The following is a 19,665-nucleotide window of genomic DNA, read 5'->3' as shown; positions in this document are numbered from 1 at the left end:
CTGTATAGGTATAAAGCACGGCAAAAGCGCATGCTCCCTGGCTCACTGAGGGTAGCGGTGGTAACAAGATAGAGACTGAATGGAGAGAGAGTGCTAAAACAGACCTCCTGCAAAACCCTGCAAAAGGGGAGTGAATGCTGTCAAAGCTGCACTGTATGCTGTCATACAGTGGGAGCAATAATTATTTGATTCCTTGCTGATTTTGTAGGTTTGCCCACTTACAAAGAATGGAACTGTGTATAATTTTAATCATAGGTACATTTTAACATTGAGAGACAGAATATCACAAAAAATCCAGAACAACAACATTGTACAAATTTTATATATTTATTTTGGTCTCATCTGACCACATTACCTTCTCCCAAGCCTCCTCCGGATCATCCAGATGTTCTTTGGCAAACTTTAGACGGGCCTGTACATGTGCCTTCTTCAGCAGAGGAACCTTGCGTACGCAGCAGGATTTTAATCCTTCACGGTGTAGTGTGTTACTGGTGGTTCTCTTCGTGACTGTGGTCCCAACTGCCTTCAGGTCATTAACAAGCTTCTCCTGTGTAGTACTTGGCTGATCCCTGACCTTTCTCATGATCATTGATATTCCACGAGGCGAGATCTTGCGTGGAGCCCCAGACCGAGGGAGATTGTCGGTGACTTTGTGTTTCTTCCATTTTCTAATAATTGCTCCAACAGTCTTCTCACCAAGCTGCTTGCTTATTTTCTTGTAGCCCATCCCAGCCTTGTGCAGCTCTACAATTTTGTCCCTGATGTCCTCAGACAGCTCCTTTGTATTGCCCATGGTGGAAATGTTTGAATGTAATTGATTGTGTGGACAGGTGTCTTTTATACAGCTGCATAACAATGTAACAGTTGACACAGGTATTTTGGGTAATGAGTTGAGATTAGGAGTGCTTCTTAATGGAAAACTAACTAGTCTGTGGGAAGCAGAATTATTGCTGGTTGGTAGGGGATCAAATACTTATTTCATGCGAAAATATGATAATAAATTTACAGAATTTGTACGATGTTGTTATTCTGGATTTTCTTTGTGATATTGTCTTTCAATGTTAAAATATACCTATGATTAAAATTATACACAGTTCCATTCTTTGTAAGTGGGCAAACCTACAAAATCAGCAAGGGATCAAATAATTATAAATAAATAAATAAACTGCAGGTAGCAGTTTTAATTAATGATATGACAGCAAAGTGTCAGTACACAATGCAAGCAGAGCTTCGTTGAGTTGTGTGTCTATTCCAGTGATAGTTTGCAGGTGAATAACACCTCTACAGTACCGATACTACTTGCACCTCAATACAGAAATGACAGACTGTCTCTTACTGAAGATTCAAGACACTCTTGCACAGATGATCAGTAAACTGAGTCATAAATTATGAATGACATTCTATCCTTTGTATTATATTATAATACATATATATCAGCTATATAGTAGTTCTTTTTATACTATTTGCTCACAGTGTGGTCATACGTAGCTATGTTGACAGTCTGCACTGTCACAACAAATTGGCGGTATGTGGATGTCTGCACAGAGCCCAAGCGTACACCCTCTGATGACAACATTTACGTCACTCAGACCCAAGCGGTACTTGCAGATGCATATAGTGTAATTCCAGACTAGGTTATGTGTTGTTGATGACATGACACAGACCAGAAGTTGAGTGAAGTTGAAAAAAGTTTAACAACCTATCATTCAATTATTGGGCAATTAAAAGATCAATCACCCAAAAGGCACAAGTGAATTTCTGGCCTCGGGCACCAGAATGGCTGTGCTTGTTGGTCTTGACTCTAGACTTTATAGCCAAGACTTTTATATGTGGCTTGCAAAACAATGACTTTGACAATGACACGCCCCTGCTTTATCACTTAAACTGCTGGAAAGGCTAATTTCAAAAATCAAAACTTGTTCCGAATCATAAAGTGGAAAACATAATTATAAATCCCTTGGGCATGGCATGAAAAGCCAGCATTCTGGACGCTTACTGACACAATCCTCTAACCCAGTGGTTCTCTAACTTTCTCTTCCTTCAGAAGCTGGAAAAGTACATGCCTCACAGTTTTTATCAATCAAGACAGATAGGGGAACCAAAACTAATACAAAGGATCCAAGTTGAATTTTAGTGACATAAAGGTCAGCACGATAGCATTAGCAAACTCTTGTTTCTTTATCTTCCCTTCATCATATTCAGTCATATTCAGCAATAAGATTAGTTCCACTCCATATTTTCCCTTGGTCATCCACGCCCCACTTGCAGTGACTCTATACCCCACAGTATGAGAACCACTGTTCAAACCTGAGTCTGGGTAAGACCACAAATCTTCCCAAAATGTTGGAGTGTTCCTTTAAGTGTGGGCTTGTGAACAGAGCTGGGATGCAGGACTGCAGGTAGCTGATGTTTAAATTTAAAACTGTCAGAATGCCACAGGCGTGTAATTAGTACATTTACTATTGTTTCATTTCTCAGATATTCCACCTTTGCAATTTGCTTTAATCACCTGAGGCAGTCAAACATTTACACAGAGAGAGCAGGAGGGTTTCTGGGTAAACTGACTCTATAAAATGATACCTGAGCACTGCATTTAGGTTTCTGCTGATAATATATCAGTGGATTTTCATGTTGCTTCAGAAGAATATGATAACAACCCAGTTGCTGGCATCAGCAGCTCTCATCTCTGAGTCTTGGTGACTGCAGTATCAGTAAGGTGTAACTGTGCACGCACACTCATATATGTATGCGTGTTTAATGAAGTGAGAAGAGATTTACCTGGATGCCCAGTGGACTGCTACATAGTCGGTCTGGATAGGCCTCGTGCAGGTCAGACAGTTTCTCCCAGTCTCCAGATCCCCTCTCATCATCTCTGTCAAACCATTCTGTCCACTCTGCCTCTGTGGGACGGACACGGACACACACGGACACACACCAGTAGCACCCAGTTCAGTAGTTGGACAACCAAGCGGTAGATATTAGACTAATCTACATCAAGGCTTTGACTTGCAGTCCATTTAGACTGTCAGAGAGCATTTGTAGCAGAGTAATTGAAGGGCTCTCTCCTCCCATTATGTTCTCTGTCTGGCTGCCACAGTGGGGGATGCGCATTTGACTGTGGGCCTGAATTTCAATCCGTAGCTCGACACGCAATGGAAGAGACTGCGTGTGTGCATGTGTCCGTATCTGCATGCCGGAATGTGGCAGTTTCATTAAAAGAACTGCTATCTGATGGGAGATGAGAAGCATCTAATTGGAGTCAGCTTTTAACTAAAAAGGAGGGGTGGGGGGGTCAATAACAGCAGCATACCAGCAGACGGCTGGATATGAGGCAGGCGTATTGATGAGATGATGTGGTGATGATATCACTGATCAATTACAGCTCAGGAGGAACTTAAAGAGCCCCGGTGAGATGATGGAACAAGTGGAGTTTTATTTGCTTGTGTCTACATGTTAAAGTTATTGTGATCCTGCAGTTGAATTACAACCTCTAACAGCCACCATGCTGGCAGGCAGAAAAAAAATATTCTGCTGTCAGATAAATGCATTAAGATGAGACATTACAGGCAAAGATGTTTTTTCATGAACTGGTTAATTTTGAGATTTTGGCCTGTTTCGCTTCCCTAACATGTCTTCTTTCAGACTAGAGGAAGGAAAATGCTCCAAATCCACATTTAGGTGTTATTTTACTGCACTTTGTCTGTTTGCTCCTGTAGATTTATCCTAGCTAGTTAGTAAGTAAGTTAGCATAAGATATAGCCTCATTTGCATATTGAAACGTTTAAGAAAACTTGTAATAGAAAACAATAATTGTATTGATGTAAGTAATCAACTGGGGAAATTTCATGTTGATATATGTTGATATCTGTTTTCTTAAAGTGAGTTTTTTTTTCTCACACTCTAAATCTCCACTTCACTAGCACTTACATACATCCCCCCTCTGTAAAAACCTCTAACCTCCAACTCTAATATGTCAACAAAATGAAACCTGGTTTTAGCCAATGTTCAGATTTATGTTCTGGAAATGTATGCAAATTAGTGCATTTTTCAGTAGATAGTGCTTCATTTGCAAAATGATTGTCTTAATGTAAGTAATCAACTGAGGTGATATCTGTTAAATAAAATGTTTATCCAATTCACCTGTAGTGTCTCCCTCCAACACTGGCCCCTCAAGTAGTTTCATGTAAGATAAGCTTATCTTAACTAAAGACACTTTCCTGCACCAGCCACACAAATATTGTGACAAAGACTAAAATGCAAAATTAGAAGTACCAAACCTAGAGTTGAATTTCATCATATTCCTTTCAGTAAACTTCACAGTGATTTATTGAAAGCAGCAATAACGGCCGTGGTGGAGAAAACTAGTGTTGATGAAACATGGAGCCGGCAGCATTCTTAAGGCTTATATCAGTGATCATTTTTATAAATGATAACTTACATATCTCAAAGGTTAACCCTAGAAGTTTGGATTTGCCACAGGTGTTAATTCAATTCATTTCAATTTTATTTGTATATCGCCAATTCATAACAGAAGTGGAAGTACGTTAGAGGTAACGACAGAAGGACAGAGAATGCGGTGTAGTATAATGAGTTCGGAAATGTAGGACACACATCAAGTTTCTTTCTGGACTAAATACTCACAGTTGCATACTGGAAATGGTTTATAGGGTTAGGGTTAGGCCTAATCCTGCTCAAATCTTTACATAGTTCCATTGGTTTTGATAACACTGTACAGACAAGTCAACCTTTTAACCATTTCACTCTGGAAGTAGTTTAGACATAATAGTCGTGGAGCCGAAATGAGTGGACTGGCCATAGTCCAGCAGTGGGATATCTATGAGAGCGCAGAAAAGCTCAGAAAGGAACTAATAACATAGTGATCCTGATTACAGAATATTTACCAGGGTCGTGGTTCAGCTCTACCAGACAAAAACAGTTGAACATGTCCATGGGAAATGAAAGTGATATAATAAGACAAATCAAAGATACAAAATAAACGCAAGGTACCAGTGGAGAGGAGAGCATGTGGGCGTAGAGAGGATATTATGTTTTTTTAGCACTGAGGCAAATGCAGCCATATACACACTTAAACATGGTAACAAAAGAATGAAACGATTAGTAGCAGTATGTAGTGATTTTACAGTTTATTAAAAGTCAAATTCAAATTCAGGTGTATGGGGAGACACTGCAGGTGAACAGGGTAAACAGTGAATTTAACAGATATCACCATGAAACTTCCTCAGTTAATGACTTACATTAAAACAATTATTTTTTTTAAGTTTTATGAAATGTTATGTTTCAATATGCCAATGGAGCATGTTTGTTTCATCAAAGGCTTTTAGGGAGAGATTTTTGGATATCTCTTTTATTCACTCCATAAATCAGGAAATACTTTCAATAGCCATAAAAGAAAATCACATTTCACCATGTTTTTAGGAATAAAATGCTCTATAAATCATACTGTGAATGATATATGAACAAAGCCCTCTGTAAAAACCTTCAGAATATAAGTAAGAATAAAACTAGAAGCTTTGGTGTATGTAAATGCTGCTGAAGTGGAGACTTCTGGCTCTGAGTGTGAGACTATACTAAACTATATACTATATACTATACTATACACTACACTGTGTAATGTTATGTTTTAATATGCAAATGAGGCAATATCTTATGCTAACTTTAGGTAAAATCTACAGACGCAAACAGACACAAAGAGCAGTAAAATAACCACCTAAATGTGATATGTCAAACAACAAACCAAAACACTATTTCAGTCAGGAACACTTTTGTCAAAAGAACTTTTATTCCAAAGCAGAATGTTACATTTGGCGGTATGGCTCTGTTCTGGGACCTCCTTGCCCTTCCACATGCCTACGTGGAAAACCTTAAAGCAGGGAGAGCACACCTCTTCGTGGCCTGCCTGAACTAACACTGTGCTTAATTTGTTTGTGTTACAGTAGATATTGTGCTCATTAATGATAGCCTAATTGATCATCTCTAAAAAACAGCTATAGCTATATACTGGCCCATATTTAATGCACATTTATTTCTCCCTTTTTTCCTTGTGGCTTATGTTAATTGCATTTGCGGAGAACTTTCCTTGCAAAACTGATCGTTACAAATAGTTTGCAAATAGAATCTCAGTAAATACAGGGGAATACATCATCAACCTCTGTTATCCTCCATAAAGAGAGACACACTTTGCAAACACTGACACAAATGAAAGTGCAACTCCAGCCCGGTGTGTCTGTTTGATAAAATGTACCACATGAGTTTGGGGCAGAATGTGTCACATCTGGGTATGAAAAACTGTGTGTGTGAGAGAGAGAAGAGTTACCTTGCACCCACTGGCTGCTGGTGGTGATGGTGAAATGCTCCCCGTAGCTTGACTGGAAAACACGAGAGCTCAGGGCCTGTGAGGAGGCCTTGGTCCCTGACAATACACACACACACACACACACACACACACACACACACACACACACACACACACACACACAGATCAGTTACAACATGTACGTTTTTTTTACTACAAACATATGGGTGGGTAGCAAAAATTAAAAAAAATATTTCTACCTTGATAGACAGCGTGATCCTCCACAACAGAAGAAGGGTCACCTTTTGTCACTATAAAAGTCCAGGGATGACTGTAGAGGGAAGAGACAGAATAGATGAAGCAGGGGAAAGAGAGAACAGGTGATAGATAAGTGAGGGCAGAGAATGGACAGAAGGGACAGGGCCAAGACAGACAGAGACAGAAAGAGAGAGACATATGTAGTGAATAAGAGATGAAGCCAAGAATGGAAAAAGAAGATGACATTCAGACAGAGGCAGCAGAACAGCAGGAGAAAATTGAGGAACATCTACATTAGACTGCACACACACACACACGCACACAGATGGAAACATTATATTTCTAATAATGCTGACATAAAGAGTGAGTGGCTGACATCCACAAGTGGGGAGTCTAGGTAATTAAATGAGCTATCCCAGCATGCATCACTTAGGTGATGACATGCTGGCTGTCAGGGTAGCTTTGTGCATGTGTGTCACATCAGATCAGTGTGAATGGAAGTGAGTGTGTGTGAACTGTGAGGAGAGAGGTGTGACACTGGTGTTGGGGAGATGAAGACCTTTAGTAGGTGGTGTGCTGAACATATCTCTGCTAAAAAAGAACATCTTGTGCTCGGGACTTCCTTTTCCAATGTTTTAAAAGGTGATTCACTATATGTCCAGTTTGTTTAACTACGGAGGAGAATGGAGGTAAGCCGTCTCCTTGGAATAAGGGTATGTACAGTATGTTTGTCAGTGTCTGCTCTCGCCGCCGCTCAAGAAGGTACTTTGCAATTAGAAATCCCCTGACGACTGGTAGGTCCTAGGGCTGTCAGCTTTTTTACAGTCTACAAGCGCAACAGACCATTTGAAATAGTTTGCCTTGTGATCGAGCAGAGGTGGGTCCATTATCATCTTGATATATAGCATTCCCTATTGACCTGTCAGTAAACTAAGTTAGTGATGTTATGTCGTTTACTATGAAAATGTAGGACACTAGTGAGCAAAGCATGCTTGTACAGTAGGTGGCGCTGTGCACCTTGAAGCTGTTTGCAATCCACAGTGAAAACCAGAGAAGAAGATGAGCAACGCAAGCAAAGCCGTCCTGAGTGGACACCAAAGTCTGTCTAGTTCTACGATGTAAAAAATCTGTAGACTCATTTGCTAACTTTAGCTTGTCACCCAAGTAAGGCAGCGTAGCGGAGCAGAGACACCACAGATAAGTGGAGCAATGTCAATCGCACAACCAAGTCTGACTGTTACTATTTGGCACACTCAGCCTCAGCAAGTGAATGCAAGGATATACGGCCCATTAGTGTGGTAAGAGCGAGTGTCTTATCCTTTAGAACAGTTATTCTCAAAGCTTTTACAATAATGTACCACCTTTGAAACATTTTTTAGCCAAATACCCTCTGGCCATATAAAGAGGTACAATACAGCGCTGCGCCATGAGTGTCTGATTTATTAAGAAAAACACAAATATAATTTCAGACGTTTAGAATCCATCACTAAATTCATGGCAAACCAATTTTTTTGTCATTGTGGAATAACACTACGACAGTATCATAGTTGCTTTGAATTGCATCTTTTGCAATCTAATGAACAAAAACACAAACTTGTGCTTTACTGAAGATCTCTGTCATTGTCTGTGGCAGGGAGGCAACTTCTGCAATCAGTCTTTTCCAGAGGTTTTACTCCAGTTGACAGTTAATGGCAGTTAACTATTGCATTGAAAACAGGAATACTGAATATAAAATGTAGGAACACATTGCTTTAGTACTTGACGTTATACTTTCCCATGTGGTGTCAATGTATTTATGTATTTTGAGAGTATTTTTTCAGTGAAAGTGACAGCCCTAGTAGGTGTTGAATTTTCTCATCATCTGGAATCACAAGACAAGGGAATTAGTAGTTTAGGGGGTGTTGCCACGAGTTCATCCAGCAGAGCCCAGCTGGCAACAGAAAATTTTAAATCTTAGCAGTCATTGAGGTCACAGAGGAGTGACTGACATTGATCAGTAACACTTGTGATTTACTCTGGTCATTATGTACTGTGAGTCAGTAAAATGTTACTGTTTACACCATTAAAACAGGAATGTATGATTAGAGATTAGGCTGAGAATACAGCATCCAATTTATGTGAACACGATTTGGTTGGTCCCCAGAGAATACCCCATTACTTTACCACATCTGTAGATGCTCCCCGACTGAGTTTGAATCCATTTCTGCTGAGCTTTAAAAAGCAGCACCAGAGGTGTGTTGCTGTATTTCTCTGTGTTGCCAGCAGCACCACTGTGGCAGCTGCAGTAAACATATGCAAATTACTTAACTAAGAATGTATTGCAAAGTCTACGCTGTCTCATAAATTCCAGCTTATTAAAATGTCTCTTGGTGCACCGCAAATTACACAGCCTCTCTCTCCTGATGACACTAGTGTTGGCCTGTTGGCAACAGCATGAGGAGGGAAGGCGACAAGAGTCATTAGGCAGGAATCCCTCTACTGCCTCGCCATCGTTCCCATCCATTTACTCTGTCCTCCACAGCATCCACAGCTATGAAGCAAAGTGCAAATTGGGAAAGGGAATGGTAACTCTCACTCCGACCTCGTGCTGTTTATGAAAGCCTTGCAGTGTTTCCTGCGGTCTCCTCAGAAGCATTACGTTTCGTAACAGGCTTGGCTTAACCATAGGGCCAACATTCACCAGCAACGTCTCTCAGCCCACAACAAGGCCTCTGATATTGTAGCTGACTAGCACTGAGCAAAACAAAACATCCACACAAGCTTGTAGTTTACTATGCAAAGTTTCCTAAAAGTTCTGCATTCTTTATTTCTGAAAAACAAGAGCACAGTTGAGTCTTGTCAGAGGAATGTGTCAGTGTACAAGTACACGTTCTCATCCACTCCCATACTCTTATGTCAGTAACTTTCAGACATCTCCAGGGGTTTTGTTATCATGTAATGATTTGAGTTTCCATTTCCCATGCATTCCTGACATACTAGCATATGCACAAACACACGCGCGCGAGCACACACACACACACACACGCACACATGCACACACACACAAAGCTTTTTCCCTCTAAACACTTTGTGCAGAGTGAGATTTAGCATCTTTATAGCAGACAAGACAGGATTAGCTGCTACAGAATTCTATAACAAGTGCAAATGTTGTATGTTTGTGTATGTATACACGCACATTCTCATATGTACTGAACTTTAAATTGTGAGTGTATCGAGGCCTTGTTTAATCTACGTATTTACTGCTAGGTAGGACTGAGCAAAGTTCTTTCATATAGTATATTGTTGATACTGAATACGTCAGTAAAATGTCTGCTCTAAGTGACTACTGTGTTACTAAACCTTTTCATAGTTTATTTTCTTGAGGGTCGTCTACCTTTATAATGCCTATAATGTCCCACTTTTATTGACACTGACATAGAGATGTTAATTCAGTTCACTTTTTTTGTTTGTTATTTTTATTTATATGAGCTGAAGCATTACATTTCTTAAGATTGTAGCTAATAAAGTGAACACTGAGTGTTTATAAGTTTACAAAATGTTACACTGGAGATAGTTTATTGAAAATCATTAGGGTCCCAAAAAGCTCCAGGGATTAATTAGCAAAAGACAGCTGTGACTCACCTGAGGTTGTAACAGTATGTCATTAATTCACAGCAATCAATAAAAAAAATGCTGGAAGCTTCGCAAACACATTTTCCTTGTAACATGTTATGAGCTGAGTTGGAAAAGAATTGAACCTAGAAATATCGTCATAATTGATTCAGCTATTTATCTGTTATGCTTCTATTATGAAAATGTTGTGTTTCAGAAAATCTAAATGACACTTTCCATCACCAGTTGCCAGAGTAGGCTAAAATGGTGGCATTTAATGTCAAAAACAATATTTCAGGAGCTCACCGAAATCCCAGACTGCTGATGTACTGGCTGCCCAGCCTGGAAAGGCTCTTCTTGGCTGAGTCCTCCAAGTTGTTGGAGCCCTCGTCGTTGACCACCATGGCCAGTATGAGCCCCGCCTCCACACCATCCATATACTTTGCAAGGCGGTGACTCTCATCCTTACTGCGGTATGTGTCAAACCTGGGGGAGTGAAGGGAGATGGAGGAACAAAGTCATTGAAACTTACATTCATTCTAAAACACAGATGGGCCAGAATCTGAGTTTTGGAAACCACTCAGTGGGTGCTTCCCAAGACCAGTGATCTGTGGGTCAAAAATGCTCTTTTATACATCCTGGACAAGAAGATGTAATAACAGAGAACAAACCAATTTTATTTGTGAAAAGGGGCTCTCGGCACATCTTGTAGCAATGTGCTGTTGAATCAGGTGCTTCTCAAAGCAAGGATTAGAACACACCCATCTGCAGCCTTCAATGATGGAAACAGACAAATGTGTAGCCAAGAATGAAGGATTTTTTGTTATTTTTTCCCTTGCAAGTTGGTTTGCCATCATTAAATTTATTGTGTATAACATAAGACATAAAAATGAATAAAAATGTCCAAAGGCAATAGAAATTAAAACTGCAAGCAGTGATGAACAGGCCCTCGCACTCGGTGCGCGTCAGTGTGTGCTGCGGCCGCGTCACGTGCTGGCGCAACACGTGCACTATATCTGAATATTATCTCATGTAATAATATCATGTAGACGTGTTCAGGGCGGGACTCTTATCAAACATGTGAAGTTTCATTGAGATTGGACCATGTATACTGAAGTTATGAGGACATGTTCAGGTTGGGACTGTCACAGAATATGTGAAGTTTAGTGGAGTTTGGACATTGTACACTGAAGTTATAAGTACTATCTGTTTCATGGCGAATCGTTGAAATTCAACGCAACGCCACGGGCACGCCGTTCAACGTACAGTCACAAATAGCACAACTTTTCATCTGCAGTTTGTTTTGATTGTACTGACCAATTTTGAAATTGATCCAATATATTCCATAGGAGGAGTTAAATAAATATGAAAAATCACCAAAAATGGTGACTTTGACGCCACACCACGGACACACACTTTAACAAAAACTCACCACAATCATGATTTATCATCAACAACATGTTTTGCATTTTCTGACAAAATTTCAGGTGGATCTGATCAACCTGCTAGGAGTAGAACATGAAAGTATAAAAAATAACATTTCCTTTCACCTTTAGGTGGCGCTCTCACTATTACTGAATATTATCACATAAACATATTCAGGGCAGGACAAAGTTCACTGAAGTTATGACAAATTCCTCTTTCATGGCAAAATGTCAAAACTTGGCGCCATGCCACGGACACGCCCTCTGACGAAAAGTCATAAATAGCACAACTTTTAATCGTGAATGTCTTTTGATTGCTGTGTCCAAATGTGAAGTCGATCTGATCAATTCCCTAGGAGGAGTTCGCTCAGATACAACGTGTGCAAATTGCCAGAAATGACCGCTAAATCCAAAATGGCCAACTTCCAGTTGGGGTGAGAGAGAGAGAGAGAGAGAGAGAGAGAGAGAGAGAGAGACAGAGAGAGACAGAGAGAAAGAGAGACAGAGAGAGAGAGAGAACAGAAGTAACGACAGAAGGACAGAGACAAAGGTGCACAACAACAACAGTAGCAAAACAACTACACTTATAGTAGTGACTGATGATGTCACCTTTAATCAGACAAAGTCTAATGGCAGTAAATCAGAGGAGGCTGGATACAGTCCTGTCATGTCCTCCTCTAAAAAGGTACACAATTATCTTTTTACCACAATAAAAGCAGTATATAAATGTATCTGATCTCCATATGGAGTAAGACATTATGGATAATTAATCACAAAAGGATATAAAGGATGGCATTGATTTCTCAATTTAATATCCCTGTATGAAACAGTGCCAGAGCCATTAGAGGAATATTTGTCTCCTTCATTACAACCCTGTGGTAACACAGCTTATGAGATGTCAGCCACCATATCATTTCTGCTCTAATTAAGAGTCTCATGATAGTTCAGCAGCTGAGATGCAGCCTTTGCTTGTAGAGGAGCTTTACCTGTCATCTTGCAGAACCTCTCCGGTATTGGGGTCGATGACATGGATAATGATGCCTCGGTTCCCCCAGCTCCTCTGAAATAGGTAGTTGTTTTGGTTGCTCTCTCCGGGGTGTAAGGTCTTGTTGAGGAACGTCCATGACAGCTTCTTTTCTCCATGGATCTCCAGTGTCCCTCCTGTCCCCACGCCAATGTACTTCCGACCAAAGTAGCTGTGTTCCTGATCACTGTCATCCAATCTAGGCACAGTGTGAGAGAATTATGAATGTCTTAATACAAGTGACATTTGAGGCAAGGAATTATGCTTGCATTGGAAGCAGAACACTGGTGGCCTCACTGAGCTGAGCGGCACTCTAGTCATGCCCCTTACCATGGTTCCATGAACGTTGATTGGAACCATTCAAGATTCATGGAACCTTGGTGATATCTAGATAACCAGTCTGTGTTTCCACCAGTTTTAAGCGGAACTATTGTAATTGGATGTGTCATCAAGAGCTATAGAATATGACACGCCCACTTTGGTTCCCAAGGAAAACTATTTCTAATTTTTGGTCAAAATGCTTAAAACGGTACAAAACTAGGTTCATGGGCCGTGATTGATTTTACATGATTTGAACTAACTTTAATGGAATTAATTAGTTTTTGTTACTTTGCATCTGCCTGACTTTCTAATAAGTGGTTAAGAAGATTGACTCACCACCTGGTAAGCTTAATTTTGATTAAGCATGGCAGCGAATGGCGGTCCTGGAACAAGATTAAGGCAATACTTGTGTGCAGGATCAATTCATTGTTGATTTTGGTCTCTTCAGGGGTTAGGATTATGGTTAGGGGTTTGTTTGTTAAGGTTACATGCCCGATAGACAACCTGTTTAATATCAACCTGTTTTATATTGTCCTTTTCAGGAAATGTGTTGCCAAAGTCTGTACATACACGTATACACACAACATTACCACAGGATAGACATTTAAACACATCTCGGACATCTAAACACAACACAGGTAATTACAAAAAACGGCTACCAAGGAGTTTTTTTTGAGTAATGCTGTGGCAGAAGGGATGAAACTTCTGCCATAGAGAGCTTGTTTGCAGGCTGGATGGGAGCAGTATGAAAAATTGATTGAGGGGGTGCCTGGGGTCGTGTGCATGTTATGGCGTTGCTGATCTGCAAAGCCTAATGGTGGGTGTGCACGCCAAATGTATGCGTCTCTCTGAGTGTTTTCTCTCCTTGTATGAGTGTCAACATACTGATGAAATGATGGCAGAACACTGCAAATGTTAAAGTCACCAAGTCAAATTACATTACGTTGATCATATTAGAGAAGAACCACATTGTCCAAATGGATCAGAATAAGAATTAACATTGGTTGATTTGTGTTGTTAAATTGACTATAACCAATGTTACAGCATTGATTTAGCGTCAGTTCTGGAAAACACATTGCTGCCCACAGAATACAGTCACTGTCTTAATGCTGAATATAAAACTGTACCTTCCAAAGAGGGAGATGGTGAGGTTGCCTTTATAAGGACAGTCTGGGCTTCCGATGTGCAGCTCCCCTTTGTTCCCAATCAGAATGTGTTTTGTTCGTAGCATTATGGGCCGGTTGTTGTCAGCAATCACCAGCTTTCCTAAAGGAGGAGAGAAGGAGGCGGAGTGGATGAAGCCTCCTGGCAGGTCTTTCATGCCCCAGTGCCCTCAGACACCTCCTGTCTTTCTACCATTTATGGCCCTGGGCTGAGGCTGTCCATGCACACACAAACACACCACAAGTAGCTGGCCAACCTCCTGTGTGCAATCCAATGATTCCAGTTCAGTAATGAAGTGGCGAATAGCTGTTAAACATCAAACATCATCTCCTGTATGTGCTACTTTTCTTTCTTTCGCCACATTTTAACTTAAATAATATTACTCTGTGCCACTGCACAATACATTCAACATGATATATTCAACCAGACTGAATGTAAGAAGAATGTGTTCATTGAAATTCTTTCACTTTGAAAGATAGTTCAGTCAAGGACACTTCTGTCAAGGAACTGACTATTTATAGAAAATGTTCTATAGTTAAATGTGACAGAAAAGACTCTTTGAGGGAGCTATCAAAGAATCTGAAAAGTTTGAAGTCTGTTGGTCATCTTGGCAGACTGTATCTGCGGCCAGACAAAAGCAACTTCAACTCCTTGAACAGGGGGTGGCTAGGATCAGCCAGGACTAACTGGGCCTCCTTCAAAGTCCGAACCTTATAGAGATGAGGAAGGGTGTTCAAGTTCGTGCCAGCAATTTTGCTGCACACTTTTAACAATACCCTGCAATCTGTTTCTTTTTTTTGAGGGTAAGTGACCCATACCACTTGACAAAGGAAATAGTGAGGACTGATTCTATAAAGCAAACAAAACATGAAAACATTTTCATGAAGGTATTAACAACATTAAAACTGAAGGTATTAACAACTGAGGGGATTTTCTAAAGACAACATCAAAATGAAGTTCATGGGTCAGATTGTCATCAATTACAGTGCCAAGATATTTGTAATGCTGCACAAACTCACAAGTCTGATCATTAATCATCAAAGGAGAGACGACCGTAGGATTTTTCCTAAAATCTGTTTTAGTCACTGTCACCTGTATTTTTTGGACACATTGATGTCCAAGAAGGACGACTTGCACAACTAAGTAAATTCTGCAATACAGGGCCATGATCAGGGTCATCACGACTGAGAAGAGACATGATGACAGGATCGTTGGCAAACTTAATGATATGACACCTCACATACTGGCTGTGGCACACAAAAGTGTACAAGACAAATAAAAGATGCGACAGGACACACCCACGGGGCGATCCAGTGTAGGAAAGGAACATCTGATAAAATACCATTAACCTTCACACGCTGCAACCTTTCAGTTAAGAAATCCATCAGCCAACATATCAGGCCAGGATCAATGTTGTGGATGCTCCCTAACCTTCCTGCTAAATGTGAAGCTGGATACAATTAACAGCTGAGGAGAAATCAATAAAAACTAGTTGTACTAACGTCTTTGCATCCTCTAGGTGTGCCAGAATCATGTTTAATAGGGTGCTTGTTGCATCACCAACACCCCTGCCTGAGCTATAAGTAAACTGGAACAGGTCCAAATTAGCTTGAACTATGCATCCTTCACAATCTTTTAAAATTATTTTATAATAAGAAAGGCATGCGCCACAGGCCTTCAGACATTCAATGACTTTGGAGAGTTATTTTTTTGACACAGGTACAATTAATTACAAATAACTGTGGGAATTCCCTTGGTAAATCGTTCAATGTCTGAGGTGTCACCACCAGTGTAATCTTAATTACCTCTGATAACAACCAGCACCTAAATTTAAATCAATGTATTTGGTTGCAATGAGATTCCTTAATAATCATATATCTTTGGTAATTAAAAAAAAATTGGAAAACTAAACCCTGTAAAAACCCACTTCATTTCAAAACCTTACAAGTTAGCCATTAGTCCCCTTCAAAATCCATGTAAAATACCTTATTAATAGGTAAATTAAAGCAACATTAAGGTATAGAATGAAGGGCATAAGTTAGTTTCTTTTCCCATCTTGTAAAACATTACAGTTTTTCTGTTGAATTATCTTGAACTCTGGGTTATAAGTTATAAGTGTGATGTAGGATCACTAGCTAACCATCTGTTTGTGTTTCCAGAAGAAAGTGGTTGAGGTCTAATTTATTAATTTCTCATTTGTCGACCTCCTGATCTAACAATGCAGATGAGGTTATACTATAGTATCGTATCTCTCTACCACTCCATATTCAAGCTGTAGTTTTTTAGTCACACCTACTTTTAAGCAACCCAATCAAATGTATGGATTAGACTAAAATTCCCTTCGTAACTATACCCATGCCATATATTCTGTTTCACTCAGTCACATTACAGATGATTAAAAAAACCCTAACTGATGAACACAAGATGGATTTGTATATTTTACCTCCGTTGAGAATCTCAATGGAGTGGACCGTAGCTGAAGTAGTGAGAAGGACCTTCCTGCCATAACCGATTGTAACACGGTGGTCTTCACTGTGTCCCGGCATCCATGGCTGCAGTCCTGGCTCCTTATCCGGACACACTGCGGGAGACAGAAAATACACAGACATTTAACTTCTAGAGACATGAACAACTCAGTGGTGGAAATTAACCAAGTACAGTCCTGAATTACAATTCATGCATGTGCATATATGCTCTGATTATCAAAGCAATGCTCAGCTTCCCAGGGAGGATTCCTTATGCGAAGATGCTGGAAAGGAGGCTCCAAACAACTGTCGAACCTCAGATCCAGGAGGAGCAATGTGGATTCCATAATGGTCGTGGAGGATGGACCAGCTTTCTAACCTTGAAGAATTACTAGAGGGGTCATGGGAGTTTGCTTATCCAGTCTACACGTCTAAGGCCCTGGTTTTCTGAAGGAAAATAGTGGATTGCTCCCTCCAGGTTGAGAATGAGAGTCAAAGAGTTCAAGGATCTGGAGGTCTTGTTCACAAGTGAAGGTAAAATGTGTGAAATTGAAAAGTGGATTGGAGGTACCCTCACCTATAGTCAAGCACTTTGACAAGTGGCGAAATAATTTAAATCACAGATACAAACAACCAAAATAAATTTCCACTATAGGGTGGTTGGGCTCAAACATCTGGATGGATTTGGAGTAGATCCACAGCACCTCTGCATCAAAAGGAGCCAAATTGTGTGGTTCAGGCATCTTATCCATCACCATGACTTCGGCCCCAATTAGCGGCAGAAAATGTATGAATGGATAGATGGCAACTACAAGTGCTACACTTCCCAATCAAAACTAATGAAAAAAATGGGACAAATGAATATGGACAAGCGAAGGCAGAGTAGTGATAAAAGACCACAAGAAATTATTGATTTTTCTCGTCTCCACCTGACCTTTACTGTATCAACAAGCATCTATCTTTCAAATGTGAATGAATCACAAGAATTGATGGAAAACATCCAGCTACTTTTAGAGCAAATAAAACCTTTCACAACATGCTTCAGCTGCTATAAGGCTTTTTTGTCACCTTGACAAAATCTTTTGAATCATATACATACAGATACATAAATAAAGTTTTAAGGGGGGAAGCAACTGTAAATATGCATCAGGTTAAAAAGGTTTGTGTAAGTCCTTCAGAATCAAAGAACAAGGACTTATTTCGTGACTCCCTATTTTGCACTGACATTCAACATTCAAAAAGAAATCCTTCATAGATGGAGGGAGAGAGAAAGGTATGTCCTGTGCCGACAGGACACAATAGATATTTATAATTATTTACACTATACCCAGACCAGTCTGTCAGCTTTAATTAAAAGTAAATGGTTAGTACAAGTTTTCTTGAGGCACTTGAATGACACTGGGAAACACTTTGAAATTATGAGGTAGAAATAAATGAGATGAAGAGGAGGAAACAATGGTGCAAAAAATAATAAATAACATTCAGAACTTCAGAAAATCTCCAGTAATTCGTTGAACATCACAGATTGATAAGATCACCAGTGAGTTCTCTGCTGATCAGATTTGTTTCATTCCTTGTCTACTCTGTAACTTTCTCAGCTCACCAACTATCTAAATTGGGATAAAATAGCACACAGGGTTATTGGATTGCCCACTCACGAGTAAGAGTGACTGATAAAAACAATTTACTTTGTGTCTCTTATTGTCAAGATAGCATTGAGACAGTGTGTGTAACTGTCCAGTCTGCCCAATAGAGTTTCATTCTATTGCTCTACGGTGTGTGTGGTGGTTACCTCATTTCCCTGCCACCTAATGGATCCATCAATGACATTGACTGGTCAGGGCCCTGAATTGTCAAGTAGATTTCCCAGTGGGCTAACACAGATTCATAGGTGGTGACGTGCAATCAACTTGTTTCTGTTTGTCTGAGTGACAGCTATTTGGCTCTGGAGGACTGGAGTGTCGGTGGAGGTGTTTGTCTGCAGCCCTGCTATGACTTTAAGAAACTATTCTTTCACCCACTCAATTATATTCATAAACTATTCATCTTTGCATGCTGACTATACTGACAGTAGCATTTTGTCCCAGTTACATGCTATTGAGCAAACTGAACATCAAGGTTCATTCTTGACATTGGAAATAATGTTTGAAAAGACCATCTTAACTCAAAGTGCACTTAATAGCTTTTTTCATGAATTAAAATCGATTAAATTTGCATTATAAGACTCAAAGTATAAAAGATGACGATTAAATTTGCCAATTGATCGTTCTCTTAGCTTATTCTGTTTTTTTTTTGAAAGGCACTTGTGCTCTGTGGGTTAGACTTTTTATCTTAACATTTATTTCACATTAAATATTTGTCAATCTTGTTTACAGTACAGCCATAACAAAATGAAAACTGTTAAAGCAGGAAACAAATTAATTGTGACATAAGTAAATGGAATAATAACAATGAATTAAAATGTAAAAGTCCAGAGTGTAACATTTAGGAGGATCCATCGGCAGAAATGGAATATAATATTCATAGGTATGTTTTCATTAGTGTATACCTGAAAATAAACCAAGCCATGTTTCTACAGTAGCCAAGAACAGACATACCAGATATTGTCTCTAGAAGAGGGTCTTTTGTGTTCTTTATGCGTAGTTTGTGCTTTGCACATGGAGGTGTGAATCAAGGGAGTTGAAATCTGCAACTAGATGCCGCTAAATCCTACTCATTGGTCCTTTAAATTCCTTTTTAAATTGTAATTTTGTCTTTTTCATCTAAAGACATAATAAGGCAATAGAATTATACTTTATGTATTGCGTAAATAATAATACATAAATGTATTAATCTCTAATGATAAAAAAATCCAGTGGTTTCCATGTTAACCTGTTAAACAGCATGCCATATTATCCTGCTATCCTAGTTTATATACCTATAGTACACCCAACTAGAAGATCCTCTTAAGCCATATAACCTACAGAAATACTATCAGAAGCTAAGGCCATCTGCACCATTATTATACTTACTAGATATCCAAGGTAGAGTCTAACAGGGTTGTTATTTATAGTAAGAGGCCAAGTTATTTTGTTTGTCTGAAAATACTGTATTGTACAGAGGGAT

The 19,665-nt window shown here is 39.6% G+C and overlaps 1 protein-coding gene across 4 annotated transcripts in view; it reads right to left on the bottom strand.

The window, feature by feature from the left end:
- The window catches only part of LOC127351949 (cell migration-inducing and hyaluronan-binding protein), a 190,723-nt gene that overhangs the window by 74,422 nt on the left and 96,636 nt on the right, over positions 1-19,665 (bottom strand). For all 4 annotated transcript variants that reach the window (XM_051379973.1, XM_051379974.1, XM_051379975.1 and 1 more), the window contains exons 3-9: positions 16,539-16,676; positions 14,059-14,197; positions 12,573-12,809; positions 10,469-10,648; positions 6,574-6,644; positions 6,335-6,430; positions 2,779-2,900 (exon numbers count right to left, since the gene is read on the bottom strand). In XM_051379973.1, coding sequence (XP_051235933.1) covers positions 2,779-2,900; positions 6,335-6,430; positions 6,574-6,644; positions 10,469-10,648; positions 12,573-12,809; positions 14,059-14,197; positions 16,539-16,676 — 983 coding nt within the window. The remainder of the gene's footprint in view (positions 1-2,778; positions 2,901-6,334; positions 6,431-6,573; positions 6,645-10,468; positions 10,649-12,572; positions 12,810-14,058; positions 14,198-16,538; positions 16,677-19,665) is intronic.

This window comes from Dicentrarchus labrax, unplaced genomic scaffold, assembly GCF_905237075.1.
Source record: "Dicentrarchus labrax unplaced genomic scaffold, dlabrax2021, whole genome shotgun sequence".
NCBI classification, from domain to species: domain Eukaryota; kingdom Metazoa; phylum Chordata; class Actinopteri; family Moronidae; genus Dicentrarchus; species Dicentrarchus labrax.
Note: the sequence above shows the minus strand (reverse complement) of the source record. Positions and strands in the feature narration are given on the sequence as shown.